This window comes from Jaculus jaculus, chromosome 9, assembly GCF_020740685.1.
Source record: "Jaculus jaculus isolate mJacJac1 chromosome 9, mJacJac1.mat.Y.cur, whole genome shotgun sequence".
Lineage (NCBI taxonomy): Eukaryota > Metazoa > Chordata > Mammalia > Rodentia > Dipodidae > Jaculus > Jaculus jaculus.
This window is the reverse complement of record NC_059110.1, coordinates 138918053-138933933: the sequence shown is the minus strand read 5'-3', so window position 1 is coordinate 138933933 and position 15881 is coordinate 138918053. Positions and strand designations below refer to the sequence as shown.

General features: G+C 47.0%; 2 protein-coding genes across 4 annotated transcripts in view; one reads left to right on the top strand and one right to left on the bottom strand.

Annotated features, from left to right (window-relative positions):
* B3gntl1 (UDP-GlcNAc:betaGal beta-1,3-N-acetylglucosaminyltransferase like 1) overlaps positions 1-1748 on the top strand; it is an 83849-nt gene extending 82101 nt beyond the window's left edge. For all 3 annotated transcript variants that reach the window (XM_004655023.3, XM_045159200.1, XM_045159199.1), the window contains one exon: positions 313-1748. The gene's annotated coding sequence lies outside the window, so the exon portion shown is untranslated. The remainder of the gene's footprint in view (positions 1-312) is intronic.
* The window catches only part of Tbcd (tubulin folding cofactor D), a 197122-nt gene continuing 182504 nt past the window's right edge, over positions 1264-15881 (bottom strand). The window contains exons 30-39 of the mRNA XM_045159196.1: positions 14121-14204; positions 13364-13522; positions 13155-13293; positions 11401-11522; positions 9214-9291; positions 8296-8385; positions 7276-7363; positions 6218-6327; positions 4319-4403; positions 1264-1543 (exon numbers count right to left, since the gene is read on the bottom strand). Coding sequence (XP_045015131.1) covers positions 1529-1543; positions 4319-4403; positions 6218-6327; positions 7276-7363; positions 8296-8385; positions 9214-9291; positions 11401-11522; positions 13155-13293; positions 13364-13522; positions 14121-14204 — 970 coding nt within the window. The 3' untranslated portion in view covers positions 1264-1528. The remainder of the gene's footprint in view (positions 1544-4318; positions 4404-6217; positions 6328-7275; positions 7364-8295; positions 8386-9213; positions 9292-11400; positions 11523-13154; positions 13294-13363; positions 13523-14120; positions 14205-15881) is intronic.

Sequence of the window (15881 nt, the reverse complement as noted above, 5' to 3'; positions counted from 1 at the left end):
ACAGCGCTCAGTACTGTTGCCCTGGTGGTCCTTGCTGCCATTGACCACCCTGGCTGTCATGATGCTGTGAGTGGGAGGGGCCACTACTTCAGAAAGAGAGTATCTCAGGCCATCAGGCATCCAGAGAGCACAGGTTACCACCTAGTTATTGATGGGATGTGCAGAGAAGTAGCTGGCCAAGAACTGTGTGGTCTTTCCTTGGGTCACTCAAAGGGAAGCTGTATTGTTTGCATGTCATTGGTGGGTCTTTGATACCCCTCTGGAATTGTGCTTTTAAAATTACACTAAAAGCAGATCATTCTGTTTCCTTAGAAGACGCATGCTGTGTCCTAGCAGACTGGACAGCAGAGCCTTTCCCATGTGTGGCTGCACCAAGTGACCTCAACCAGGTTTTTACCTGGGACAGAAAACTCTGCAAGTCTAAGAAGATGCATAAAGCTGTAATGAAGTATGAGCCAGAGCCTCACACATGCCTAGGCCTCTTGCACAGTGCTCCAGTCACTGTTACCAGGTCAGCATAAGGAGAACAGAACCTATCGTAGGGCCTAGTGGCTTAATTCAGGTCTAGAAAGCAATAAAAGCAGTAGTATAGCACACTGTCAAGCCCAGCTCTGTAGGATGCAATCTGTTAAAATGAGCAAGGAGATTGCCAAAGGCCTGGGCTTGTAACCCTGGTGGCTTCACCTCTGATGTGGGAAGTATCTCCAGTTCTCCAGACATATCTGTATATAGCCTCAGGCCCATAAAAACAGGAGGTACTCGCTGTGGGGATATCCAGCCAGCCACATGAGGCTTCCTGGGCACTGTCCAGCAGTCCTGCCATGGTATAGGACATAGCGCAAGGCCCATGAGGCAGGAATAGGGCTACCACAGAAGGACATAGGTACACAGGCCCTGGACAGGAGAACCTCATCTTAAGATGCATGGGTGTCCACTTTTCACAGGTGTGAGAAAATGCAAGATAAAGGCCCAGGCCTCAGGGCCAGAGAAACCTCCCATGTTGCCACAGGGACACAGCTGGTTCCTTGCTTAGACCTCTGTGGGAGGTGAGCTGCCATCTGCCCAGCTCTCTACACTATACCACCAGTGCTTGACAACCATGATACACCACACAAATCACTCAATGGCTACAGCACAGGAGAGAGCAAGCCTAGCCCCTAGTACTACAGGATGCCTCTGGAGGGAGGGAGTCTAAACCACTTGCAGCCCACAGTGAGTCTTCCCAGTTCCATTCACACACCAGTCCCACAGACAGACAAAGGCTGAACCATGTGGTACATGATTTAATGGGAAGTACAACTATATTAAGGAATGGTAGAATCACAGACAACCCCAGCTAACAGAGCACTGCACACATGAGGAAACACTGCCCTCTGGTGATAGCCTCTGAGTCCCAGCAGCAGGTGTCCCAGCAGAGAGAGACCTTAGGCCCCATGGCACCAGGTTTCTATAACCTGTAGCTTGCAGCAACACCTCAGTGCGAATGTTCCAGCAGAGTTGGCTAAGGGCTCCGCTCCCAGGAGTAACTTTAGTGCACACCAGGCTGTGGAAAAACATGGAAATGTCATGCTGGTCACTAACAGACACTAAGCCACACTGTGCTGTGTCTCAGACCCTGGAAGCCTGAACCCTGTGGTGATAGCTTTGTGGCAACATTGCATCTAGTAAAAGTAGAAGGTTACTAAACTGCTCTACTGCATGTATATTAAGTTTTCTTAATAAAAAAAAAAAAAGCACACTTTACTCAATCTGGTATCAAGTTCACTGTGCATACATAAGACAGGAGAGATTGCACCACTGACAGTCTGTTGTCACCAACCCTGGAACCAGCCAGGCCTGTGCTTACATATATGGCTGCAGCTTTTACAAACAGAAGGCCTTGGGGAGACTTGGGGACACCAATGCAGTACCACACACATGAAGTAACAAGGGCCAATGGGACAACACTGAAGGTCAGCAAGATAAAGAACCATAGGGAAAGAAGGAAGGAGCTGACCAACAAGACTACATCAGCCAAACAGAAAGGCCCCAGGGCCAGAACAAGCCATTCCAGATTTCTTTGGATGCAATGTGTCAAGAGAGTGTTGCCCCAGGGTAATTAGAGCCTGAAGAGCAGAACTGTGTAACAAGTCAACAGGAGGGGAAATGAAATCCAGATTAGAAACATTAAACAGGAAGGTCAAATAAGAAACAAAGATGGTGAATATAAACTCAAACCAGTAATTATACAGCAAATGTGAATACACAAAACACTCCAATTAATGAATATTTTAAAGTGGAAGTTAAAAGGCAAGACCTGGCCGGGTGTGGTAGCATGTATGCCTTTAATCCCAGCACTCAGGAGGCAGAGGTAGGAAGATCGCCGTGAGTGCAAGTCCACCCTGAGACTACATAGTGAATACCAGGTAAGCCTGAACTAGAGTGAAACCCTACCTTGAAAACCCAAAAAGGTGTGATCTGACTGTAGGCTGTTCATTTATAATGTTTATAGTAGTTGAAAGTAAAACAACTGTAGACCACCTGGGTGCCGTCATACAAACCACTGGGCAAAGGAAATCTCAGGGCAGGAGCATATGACAGACAAGGCAGCACAGAAGCATGTCACACTAAAGCTTGGAAGCACTAGTTAACAGTGTCAAAATACATCCCTATACTTGACAAAACGAAAGACAGAAATTGTGACAATCACAATACTACTTAACTCTCTCAGTAAACTGATGGAATTTGTGTAGAAATGTGTGGCAAGCAGCCTCAAGGTGCTGGTATAGCATCAATGCTATAACCCTGCAGGAAAGCAGAATGTCAGCTTGAGGTCTTGGTCCTGTACCTACAAGGAAACTGCACACACTGAAAACCAGTCCCTTCTCTCAGACCACCCTGAGGTCTCCACCCAGAAGCTGGAGAGAGAGCCTGGCCTAGCTGAGGGATGCAGCCTACAAGCCAGTAGGGCCACACTGAAAGCCAAGCCTAGCCGAAGGACAGAGGCTGACTGGATGACTATGGAATGCAAACTGATCCTGCCCACCCCTTCAGGACTCCAACTTGAAACTGGGCCTTCTAAGAACAGGGAGCCCATGATCAAGGGCAGAATAGGGAGCCCCTGATGCCTATGCCTATGCCTATGCCACAGCTAACATTCAACAGAGAAACTTGCAGCCAAAAAAGTAGACCCACCTGCTGAGCCCATTCACTCAGCATTACTAGTTAAAATGATGCCAATGTGACAAGATTTCAAAAAAGATGATATCCAACAGCCTCCTACACAACAGAAACAGGAGATTATCAAGTTAGGAAGTGAAGGTGAACTATGCACATGAGAGCAACTGGATAGTACGGCAGTAAGTGGGATCAGAAGGAAGTTCTGGAGATGATGATAACATGATTCAGTCAGCGTGTGAACAAGTCAGGAACTCTCCAAACCAAGATGCGGAGTGGAGAAACAACAAGGACTAATCCAAGAACTGGGCAGCCATCACAAAAAAAGTGCAACATTTCCACTCCCAAGACTGGGAGGTAGAAAGTGGGAGACAGAGAGTTTCCAAGGGCAAAGGGGCCCTGTGAATGTCAGAGGCCTAGGGTCACAGTCCCAGACCTCAATTCCTTCCAGCTCACACAGCTCCAGGCTACTCTTTCTCTGATCAGTAACCTCAGAGTAAGCGACCGGCCCTACAAAAGGAGAAAAGCAAAAAATATGTTTAGTCTAAGGATGAAATCTTCAGTCCAGGAAGAGTCCAAAGGCATGACAGAACTAAGCTCCCATGACCCTGAAACATCTTAAAATCTCCTGTGACAAGAATGTAGGGCAATCTGGGCATGGTGGCATATGCCTTTAATCCTAGCACTCAGGATCACTGTGAGTTCAAGACCACCTGAGACTACATTAGTGCATTCCAGGTCAGCCTGGGCTAGAGCAAGACCCTACCTGGGGGGGCGGGGGGGAAGTAGGGCAGCAGACTCAGCACATCTCAAAGCCTCAGAGATGGCAGACAAACTAATGCCAGAGAAGGTAGCAGGTATGAGCTTGGGCACAGGCATCCAAGGAGGTATAGAGACCTGGCAGGATTAGTGTCCAGGGAGGTGGAGACAGGGACCTCTTCTAACCCTCTTCTCACACAATAGAAGCTTCCTTCTTAGGAGACAGGAGTTGGGTCACCATGTGGCCTCCAAGAACTAGAGACCCAGCAGCCACACATTGTAAGGACCCAGCTTTCCCATAGCACTGTTGCCCCTAACTGCAGGACCCAGTCCACTTTAGACCAGAACTCAGTACAGTGAGCACTACATGTGCCATGTATCCTTGTATCCTCACAATTAGTACCTTGGGGACCAGCTGAGGTCTGGGTACACCAAAGAGGTCACATAGGCGATTCCGCTGCCCTCTTACGACTGAGATCTCTCCATCCCTGAGAAGAAAAGAGGGAAGCATGAGCCCTTGCCACATGGTACAGCCCCATTTCAGATCTAGTGGCAACCAGGAAAGACCCAAATCCCAAAGCAGACACCAGGAAATCCCTGGGTGGATGGGGAGGGGTGGATTATGATCAGGATACATTGTGTGTATGTATGGAGGTTGTCAATAAAAAGTTAAAACTTTGACGCACGCCTTTATTCCTAGCACTCAGGAGGCAGAGGTAGGAGGATGGCCATGAGTTCGAGGCCACCCTGAGACTCCATAGTGAATTCCAGGTCAGCCTGGGCTAGAGTGACACCCTACCTCGAAAAACCAAAAAAAAAAGTTAAAACTTTACCGGACATGATGGTACATGCCTTTAATCCCAGCACTCAGGAGGCAGAGTTAAGCAGGCAGATCATCAAGAGTTTGAGGCCAGCCTGAAACTATATAGTTAATTCCAGGTCAGCCTGAACCAGAGTGAGACCCTACCACAAAAAAAAAAAAAAAAAAAAAAAAAGGTTGAAAGTTTAAAAATTAAGAGGAAAAGAGAAAGTTTGGCAATGCCATTGAGAAGTATCGGGCATGCTTTCTTTTGTGTTACCAAGAGAACCAACAACACAGTATGGGGCAGGGGCCACCCATCTCCTTGCTGTCCTTATTCAAGCTGAATGTTTTAGAAAATGGAGAACACTGGGCTGGAAAGATAGCTTAGCAGTTGAGGCGCCTGCCTGTGAAGCCTAAGGACCCATGTTCGACTCTCCAGATCCCACATAAGCCAGACGCACAAAGGTGAGGCAAGCACAAGCATCTGGAATTTGGCTGCAGTGGTTGGAGCCCTGGCGTGCCAATTCCCCCCACCCTTCTCTAAAATAAAAAATAAAAATTTAAAAGAAAATAGAGAACATCACTTGTGGTTAGAGAAACTTCTCTTTTCAGATGGTGGTAAGCACTAGGAAGACTCAGAAGGAACCACAGTGCTGAGAAGAAGGGATAGTGGATTGTTCAGCACTGAGACATCTCTATCACACCTTCCAAGGCTCAGGGTCCATGGCAGAAAGAAAGGGTAAGACTCCTTACAATGCAATCTTCCAGACACAAAAATAGCCTGGATATCATGGCCTTGCTATGCCTGGCACTACCTACACAAGACCCTCATAATAAGAGGAAAAGAAGATGACATCAACATAAAAGAGAAACACATGGAGAGGGGATATGATGGAGACTGGATTTCTGAGGAGGAAATTGTGGGGGGGGGGGATTATCATGATTTATTGTCTGTAGTCATGGAAGATAATTTTTTAAAAGTTTCTAAAAAGTGGAGACCATGAAGGAAGGCTTGTCCTGTGTGCTACAGCTGCTGTCTCCTCAGATATCAGAAGGCACTGAGTTGGATTTCTACTACGAGCAAAGATATCCACCCTTCAGGAGGCCCTTGAAACACCCTCTGGCCTTCCAGATACCCTATGACTCTCTTGGGCTCATTTAGACAGGGAGGCCATATCCTGGTATAAGCCCCACCTTGGAAGGAAACTGTTCTGAGGGATACATACAAACAAACTTCACACCCTCCCCTGCTGAACCACTGTGGTCAACTCCAGCAGGTCCTTGAGGCAAAAGAATAGGGACAGCAGCTGCTATAACCACCTGACACCCACCCAGTGGTACCCAGACCTGTAGGAGGCACCCATCCTCAGCCCTGTGTGACACCATGAGCCTCCACATGAGAGCCAGAGCCCAGCCATCAAGGTCGGGAAGTTCTGTCTGTTCTCATCAAAAGATAAGGAGTAGGAAAGGTAACACGAGGCTCAGGTGGACCCTACTCACCAGGCTGTGTCATTGAGCACAGCCATGACCTCTTCCAGGACATCAATGTCCACTGCATCACTGGAGGTGAGCACCATCTCATACACCTGGCTTGCAGTTGTCTTCCGGATCTGGGGCAAGAACAGCATGTCAGCAAGAGGAAAAACAGTCACCACCCAGGGAGCCCATGGGTCTCATGAAACCTCATAAAGGGAGAAATGAACTGCACCCAACCCAGATATTGCTGTCACAGATATGAGGCAGGAAGAGAGGAACCTGTGCTGGCCTGGAAGCCTTTGGTAGAGGACTGTCACCAGGGACTCTGTCCTGCCCTGCTATTCTCTCACTATTTCTTGTGACAAAGTATTTCTTATGAAGCTTCCTCTGACCTAACCCTGCAAATGTATGTTTGTTTTTTTTTCAAGGTAGGGTTTTGCTCTAGCCCAGGCTGACCTGGAATTCACTATGGAGTCTCAGGGTGGCCTCGAACTCACGGCAATCCTCCTACCTCTGCCTCCCAAGTGCTGGGATTAAAGGCGTGCGCCACCACGCCCGGCCGAATATGCATTTCTGGCAACAAGAAGGAGGATGAGCTGTGGGTCCTACCACTCTTCCTCTAAAACTACTGTATTTGTGGAAAGAAAACGTCACCTTTGGGTTAAGGAGTTCTTTAATGAAAGAAAGGGAAATCCTAAGAAAATTTAACCCTGGGTAGAAAAGCTGGGGCTGGTGCAGGGCACTGCCCCTAGAGTGGAGTGAGTCCCTTCAGGTGGGACCTTTTTGTCCTACACCTGAGCTGTTAGGACCTCATTCTCAACAATGCCTCCTATACCCGCTGCACTGAGTGCCAGTGCCTGCAGTCAGATGCCTACATTCCTGTCATATAAACACCATACAGTAAATTCCTGGTACCCCGGGGTTGTTGCCCATTCCTGGGACCCACAGGCACATCATTCCACCCTCCCTCCACTTCTAAACCCTTCTTGAAGTCATACAAACATGCATCCATCTTTACAGGTCTTCTGCTAGCATAGGCCTGGGTCCCAGGCAGATGGTATCAAGGTGGGGCAGAAACTCACCACAGGGAATGGGTGGCAGAGGAGGAGCAACAGCTGTAAAAGTACCTTCTTTCTCACATCACCACAGAAGTACACCATCCCACAAAGCCTACAAGAGACCCATAGGAAACATAAGGCTATGCTGTTTGGGCTATTACCCAAAGGACCCATGGCTATTCAGAAGGCTGAGATACAAAGGAGATCCAAAAAGAACACAGTGCAGGCCCAGAATGTGTGTACACACCTGTGCATTGTACACTGTCATGTTGCTACCACACGTGTGCCTATGCACAACCAGATCCCTGCATTAACATCTGTAAAGGTTTAGCCACCCTGGCAATGAACACTAACATGAGTGCACCCCTCTACATGGTGCACTAGCATGTGCTCCCATGAACATACTTATGTATGCTCAGATCTCTCCATAGCACATGGATTTATATCTGTACATTTGTGCTGGGTGCACTATTCTAGGGGCATGTGTTGTGCACATTTGTATAGTTATGCAATGAATGCTACCATGTGTGCACATTGGTTTTCTGTGTGCCTGTGTGTAAATACTGCACTGGGAAATCAGGCTCTAGGACAGGATACCTCAAAGAAGATCAACAAGCCTGCAGTGGCCCTCCACCTTTGGGTGTCTACAGGGCTATTAAGGTGAGTGGCTACTTTGCCCTGGCTGACTGTCCACCTGAATCATCCCTAGAACCACAACTGTTCACAGTGTGTTGGGGTGCCAGGTTTGCCTCACGTAACGATGACACCCAGATGCATATGCCCCCTTTTCTGGTGGTATTTATGAACTTTCCACTACTCTCATGAAAGAACCAGCTCTGGTCCCAGCAGATGGACATATATGGCTCATCTGTTCTGACCAGAGCCTCCACAAGTGCCACTACTGACCACTACTGAATCACAGGACAGTCTTGTCATTCTTTACCATGGCCTTAATTGCACATTTAAACAGCTATATGATTAAAACTGTATCTCCCATTAGGAGCCACCAAATCCTTCTTATGCTGCCTCAGGCTTAAAACTTACACCGCAATGCTTGACCGGAGTTTCTGGATGTCTTTTGACCTCTTGATTTCTTCCTTACAAAGTGCAAGCAACTTCACACAAAAGGGGTGGCTGAAAGAAAATGTAATTGCACAGTGGAGTTTTCAAAGCAACACATGACATACACTGTGATAGCATCCAGTAAAAACTGTGGGTGACATAGAACCAGCTCAAGGATGTAAGCACATGGACTGAGGTCAAGGCCAGGGAAAGGAACCACCAGAAAGACGACAGAAAAACTGCACACAGCTCCTCAGTATGGGACAAAAACTCAGAACCCAAATGGCAGTGAGCAGAGACCCCAGAGAGGACAGAAGATAACTTGAGACCCAGCTGCTCTGGATTCATCTAACAGTTTGAAAGCCAGATCTTGAAAGCATCAAGCAAGCCCATATTGGGATTGCTCATGTGGGAAGCTAGTGTGGCACACAGATGGTTCCAGAGCTTGATAAATAACATCACATTATGGTGTCTATTCCTTTGGGTAGGAGGCTAAGGAACCATGAACTTCCTCATGTCCTGAGTCTCACAGCTTTGAGCCATCTATAGTGAGCACAGGCACAATCCTGGAACCCACAGCACTTATAAGCCTTGTTCTGTCCCATTTCTGTCTGCCACCCAACCCAGCCCTTTCTCATGTCTCAGGCTCTAGCACCTTCCAGAGTGGCCCTGACCACCTATCTAGCAGATTAGATACCTCAGCCTCTTCTGTCTTAAGATACGCGCTTGGAGGGCCTGGTGGTTACCTATAATCCTAGCACTAAGGAGACAAGGGAGGATGATCATGAGTTCTAGAACAGCCTTAGCAACACAGACTCCATGTCTTTTTGTATGCATGTATAAATGTAGACAACTCAAGAGCTTCACCAGATAGGAAGCACTGAGAAAGCAGATGCTCACTTCTCCTCAGTGGTGAAGATATCAAAGCACCCGTTGGCCAGAAGTTGGTCCAGCATCTTCAGCAGTGACACAGAAACCCTGGGAGAAGATGAGCAAGCATGAGACTCATACCATACGCCCAAGAGCTTAAAGCTACCAAGGTAAGGGATAAGCAGATGTCATAGTGAGTAGAAAAACCCTTCTTGCTACATCAGTTCTTCCTAGATGGGCTGGGAGTCAGATAATCCCAGTCAAAGTCTAGAGACTGACAAACCAGTGTTACTTATTTTTTCATGTGTGTATGTATAAGTGTGGGCACATGCGTGCCACAATGTGCATGAGTAGGTCAGAGGAAAACTTTCGGGTTCTTCATCTTTTCACTCTCTTTCTCTGGATTCATGTTCTCCTGGGATTACAAGAGCCCACCATGGCTTCCAGCTTTTTATGTGGGGCCAAGGGAATCAAACTCAGGTACTCTGGCTTGAGTGGTAAGTACTGAGCCATCTCCCCAGCCCCAAGTATAATTCTTACAGAAATATCAATAAGACCATGGAAAGAAAGAATGAAGCTGGAACCAACACTGTCCCTTTCAGGAGTTATGTACAATGACACTATTCACAGTGGGACTCCTAATCAGAGATGTGCAGATGGCCAAGCAGAGTCCATATTCACTTGCATACTTGCAGGCTTTGGTAAGGTGTGAAACCAACATAGAGTACAGCAAAATGTGCTGGATAACCGGACATTTACATACAAAATTAAGATGAGTATGCATCTACATACACTGTCCCATGCAAAAACAAACGAACAAAAAAAAACTAACACAGAATTACTGAGGGGCTAAAGATGGAACCAAAAACTGGAACTTCTAGAAGAAAATGTAAGAGGGAACTCTCTGGGACCTCCAATTCAGCAAAAATTTTCAAGCAATGACAGCAGACACACGGAAGGGCAATGAAGTACAAAATGTTTATTTTGTGAAGCCATTAAATGAAAAGACATGTGAGAGCTAGGTCCCTCAAATCAGATCCAACAGAGATCCAATATATGAAGCCATCAAAACACAACAGTAAGGGGAAACTCCAACTAACTCACAAGCTGCAGATTAACTGACACATCCTCAAAGAGGATAGCATGGCAGATAGGCACCAGGAGTGCAAACTGAGCATCCAGCTTAATTGCCATCCAAAAGACTGACCACACCAATGCTGGCAAGAGTGTGGAGCAGATGGGACACCTAGCACTATTGTGGGAGTGCAAAACACTGTCACTAAGACCTAGTCATCCACTGCTTGTTGTTTATCAGAGAAAAGGGAACATGCATTCACAAAGATTTCGTTCCTGTATGTCCATGGCAACTGTGTGTAAGGCCTGGAAAGGAGAAGCCAAAACAGATGAGTCAGTTCCTGTCCACAACAGGCCCTGACTGGGCAACAAAAGGGATGGATGAAGTAACTTTGCTGACTGAAATGGGCAAAAAGAACACACAGGTCTAACTCTGTAAATAAAATTGTACAAAATGCCAACTTTGATGGTATATCAGTGGCTGTCAGGGTGGGTAGTAGGGAAGGGCAGAAGGAAATCTTGGTGGCCAGGGATAACTTCATGCTGCACATGTCCCAAGGAACCAGAGTGTATACTTCATGTATAGTTTCTTTTGTCTTTTATGTATCAACGAGGCTAATTACAAATAAAAAACAGCAAAGGTGACTTCCTATTTTCCAATGGCAGAGCTGAGCTTCTAATGGCCAGGCAGCTGACAAGGCCCTGTGTGGAGCACTGCAGCCAGAGTTCATGCCACTTGCACACTCTTGGAGGATTATGTAAAAATGTTCACAATTCTGAGGTTGAGGCCCACAGAGTTATTCCATCTCCACATAAAAGCAGTTACCAAAAAGCCAGGACCATAAATAAATAAAAAGACTAGAAAGCAGATCCTATTTCTCAGGAAGATAACAGCTTTGGGTGCTATCACTTAGGATCTGGGGATTCTTCCAACAGACAAGAGTTTCATTCCACCTCAGCTAGTGCTTTACTTATAGCATATCCATTTCCTGTGCACACAGAAGTCATTTCCATTCCCAGAGTGCAGGCAGAGTTGGAGCTAGTGTTTACTTTGCTCTGCTTGTGTGTCCCATGAAGGTGTGGGCCTTGTGGAAATAAATCAAGGTATGAATGCTAAGCTCCCAGCTTTGAGGCACCACTCACCTGTCATTCAGGAGGTTGTCTTCAAAGACTTGCAGGAGTGTATTACTGAAGTTCTCTAGAGCCTGTACATCCATCTGAATCCCCTTCATGTACTGGAAGAGGCTCTGTGTGGAATACCTGACCTGCAACATGAGAAGCAGCCTTGAAGGGAAGCATGACCAGTTACTACCCACCTTCCTCAGGGATAACTACAGTGATAAAACAGAAACAACTTCCAACTACAAAGACAGGAAGATCCTGAAGGTGGTTGGCTGGTGGTACAGCAGACATGGAACCATCCTTGGAGCACACAAGAACACTCTGAGCAGTGGCAGTGCAGCCTGAGCCTGTCTGTATTGTTACACTTTCACTAGGACACAACAACTGTGGGGCCACCACAGAATACCAAAATATTGCACTGCAAGATCCAGAACTCAACCACAAAACCCAGATTTACTCAGGCCACCATGTGCAAGGATGAGACACTAGCCCTGGAAACTTGAGTGCCAGAGAGAAACAGGAGATTCACAAAGAAGACAAAACCAAAAGCATAAAGCCCTTGTCTGCTAGCTCAATCTAATACCACCAAGGAGAAGGGAAGGGAAAGTGGCACAAGGGGACTATGGCAAGCCCACTGTTGTAGGAAATGGACTGGGCATACAGACTGGTTCCTCTGTCATGAGCACATGTATGCCTCACTGGAAAGGTAAAATGCCACAGAACAAGCAGCAGATTCTTCCAAGAACAAATGGCAAGAAAGTAGTGGTGGGAGGAGGTGGGGGAGAGCTACTTATCAGCTCTGTGGCAGTGAAGGTGCATCTCAGATTGACCCAGGCAAGTCTGAAATGACTGAGGGCACGGAACCAGGGTTGTATGTGACAAAAACTTCACCTTTGAGATACAAGAGTACTTATGTGGTAGAGCCATACAATTTGTAGATTTAACTTAAATTCTCCCCATTCCCAAAAAAACAACAGTACTGTGTAGGTGCCATGTGTATCATGCAGCAGGAACAGGGGTGACAAGGCTGGACACACCCCATGTTGCATTTGTTGCACTTTTGTGCTACTGTAAATTTCCAAAGGAAAGATTTAAGAAAAATTGCTACTTATACAGAAGGATATATAAGTATTCACAATAATACAGAAAGCCAAATGATTTAGAAGAAGTAGCCCAAAACCTCACGTCTTGATTTTCAGGCCATATGTCCATCGACCAAGCAATAAGACCATCCATTTATCATGCTTGTGTGGGGCTGTCCAAATGACAAGGGCCCAGGGCAAAGGCACCAAGAACACAATTTGTATATATGTAAGTACAATGATTGAGATGGGGAGGTAATATGATGGAGAATGGAATTTCAAAGGGGAAAGTGTCGGGGGGAGGGAGGGAATTACCATGGGATATTTTTTTATAATCATGGAAAATGTTAATAAAAATTTAAAAATTAAAAAAAAAAGAACCCAACCCACTTCTATTTAAAATGCTGGTTTTGCCCTTACCAAGCTCTACCATGTGGAGACTGTTCTCTAGATTCCTGCCCTTGAAACCAAGATCACTTGCCCCCCACCCCCCAGAACACAGGCAAGGACATGGACCTCTGGCCTCAACCAAACAAAACAAGGTGGGAAAGGGGGAGATAGAGGGAGCACAACAAAAGGAAGATGTCATCTGCCCCCAGAGGCCCAGCCTTCTGTATAAGGTTCCAGCACTACTAGGCCCCAGATAAAGGAGCCTGTGTGTCCCCTGCTCTGCCCAGCCAGATGCTTCCTCACCGTAGACTCTGTCAAGCCTCCCACAGATACAGCCAGCCCCAGCAAGACGTGGTATTGGTAGGTGGGCAGCCCCAGGAGCTGAGTGATGAGAGGAAAGGCCTGGGAAGGTGCATTCCAGTTCACGGAAGCCACATCAGACCTGCAAGAAAGTGAGTTCCTCAAAGCCATGCTCAGAGGGCCTACAAGAGGGGGCCATGTCTTTAAATTACCTGGGAAATAGCCTTTCCAGTTCTCCTCGGTGAGGCACATGGGGAATGGGGGGGCTGTCAAAGTGCAAGAGAGTCAGAAACACGTGGGCGGCATGAGCACGAAACCGATCAATCTTCTCACTTGCCTGCTGGGCCACGCAACACATAACACGCTTACAGCTGTAAACCGAGGGTATATAGATCAGTCACTGCAGCCACCTCAGCATGAGTGTTTCTGTGTCCTGCCCATCGTAACATCCCAGAAGCCATTTGAATGCTGATGTGGTCTTGGAAACGAATGAGAACAAACAGTATGACGGGTGTGTGGCAGACAGGGTGGATGAAGGATAAGGAAAGGCCAAGCTGAGAAGGGAGGAGAGGGATTAAGGTGGGGAGTGGCACATAAATAAGCCAAGAAACACCACAGACAACCCAACAGTAGAACCCAAGGCCACCAGGTAGCAGAAGCAGAGACCCACAGGGAGAAGCCCCCACCTCCAGGGACTGATTAAGCAGTGATGGTCTGATCTGGCAGGAGTCTGAAGTATAAGACCCTGAGCCTAAAGGCCACCCCAACCTCACCCTCCAAAGCTGGCTGTCAAACAGGTCAGACCTAAGGGAGGTCTAATGCTGGGGGAAAGAGTGCATAGGACATGAGACAGAGAGAACCTGGTCACAATCCACAGGATGTAGAGGATCAAGACAAAGGTTGGAGATGCTAGCCCTAAGAAGGCATGGGGTCCCTGAGTTGCCTCAGCTAGTCTTTCCAAACACTCACATGTGGGCTTCAATAAGTGTGGGTTCTGTTTGTGCCAGCAAAAGTGTCAAGTCCATCAGACTGGTCATGGCAGCCTCACGGACCCTAAGGACAAGAAGACATGAGAAAGTCAGTGTGGAACAGGGATTCTAAGCCTTTGTTTCACCAACTACACCCAAAAGGTCCTACAAGAGTCCATGTGGGGGTTTTCCCAGGGAAGAAAGGTCTCATGATACTAATAGCCACATGCAGGCTCAGTTCCAAGAGGCCCAAGCATAAGGGAATTTTCAGAGACTACAGAAATCCCACTTCACTGGTACCATCAGCAAAACCTAATGCAAGCATCTGGCAGCTCTTATCAAGTTCTTTGACAAGGAATGAGGAATGTGCTCTAAGTCTCATAGCATGTCAAGCAAGAGCATTCATGTTTAAGGCACAATGGACAGGTTGCAGCAGCAAAGCTCCTGACAAGCACATACAGTCGTAGGCCCCTCCAGTGAGAAGACTATCCCCCCCATAGAGGCTAGTGCTTGAACATATGCATAGAAAGAAGCTGACTCTTGTGCTGTAGAAAACATTGCAACCTTCTCAGACCTTTTTAACTGTTCCATCATTGGTTCCATTAAAGGAAAAACTACTGGTCCAATTCTAGAGTAAATGTAGCTTTTTATACTTGGGACACAGGTACACTCAGCCAGGGTCAGGAAAGGAATCTATAAATCCTTGAAGCCAGGATCCCTGCTTCTCCCAAACCCTCATGGGAGACACTGTTCCCACTGTGAGGGCCACACGTCCTGCTGAGGGTGTGCTCACAGACACAAGAGTGGTTCAGGCCAGGGCTCAAGATGGTACCCAGGTCACTGGGTGCAAAGCCTACTAGGGGACAGGAGAAATCTGCACAGTACTCCACAGGATATGGTGGGTGGACCTACAAAGTGTGCTGGACGACATAAGTAGGAATGGGAATACAAGGCCCAGAGATAGGGGTATGTGTGTGTGTGTATTTGGGGTGGGGTGGGTAGAGGGGGAGAATCCTACAAAGTATGTCAGAAGATGTGGAGGTGGGTATACCTGCAAAGAAGTGTACAGAGCAAATTTAGAGAATGGAAGAAGGGCAACAACAAACAAGTACAAAACTAATAGACCTTCAGTACATGTCTGGCATATAGAAAGTATATGGGTTTTCAAAATATGGGGATCTATACAGGAGGTTGACCAGCCAGGCATCAGGATAAGAGGAGAAGGGGTTAACTGGTCATCTAGAATAAGAAGAGAAAAAGATGAGGCAAGGAAAAAAAAATACGGCTCTTCATCCCACACGAGGTGATATGCTTAGTCCTTCCTTTTAAATTTTGATCATCAAGACAGTTTCTTCTCTCATCCCATTGGCTTTCTCTGTACTCTACTGCCTGCAGCCAGTCTGTTACTCCAGCTCCCGGGATTGAATGTGAGCAAGGCACCAAGCAGAGGTGCTAACTTGGTACTCAGCTCACTATGACACTGACTGTCCTCTCCCTCACAGCATGTCCTTCTGCAACTGGGAAAGATCCCTGCCTTAGAGGGGGAAGGGTGGGTATAAGCACAGGCACATCATTACACACCTAGGACTTCACAGCAGCTAGCTCCTATGAGAGTTTCTGCCAGGATGTGTTGCCTGTCATTTCAATTCCTGGTTCCCATCAGAAGCCAAGAGAATAGATAAATGGCTAAGCCCTGGGAACTCTCTACCCAAGGCAGGGTTTCTGCAAGACAATACAGGCTTCTTCCTGAGATGCCACTTTG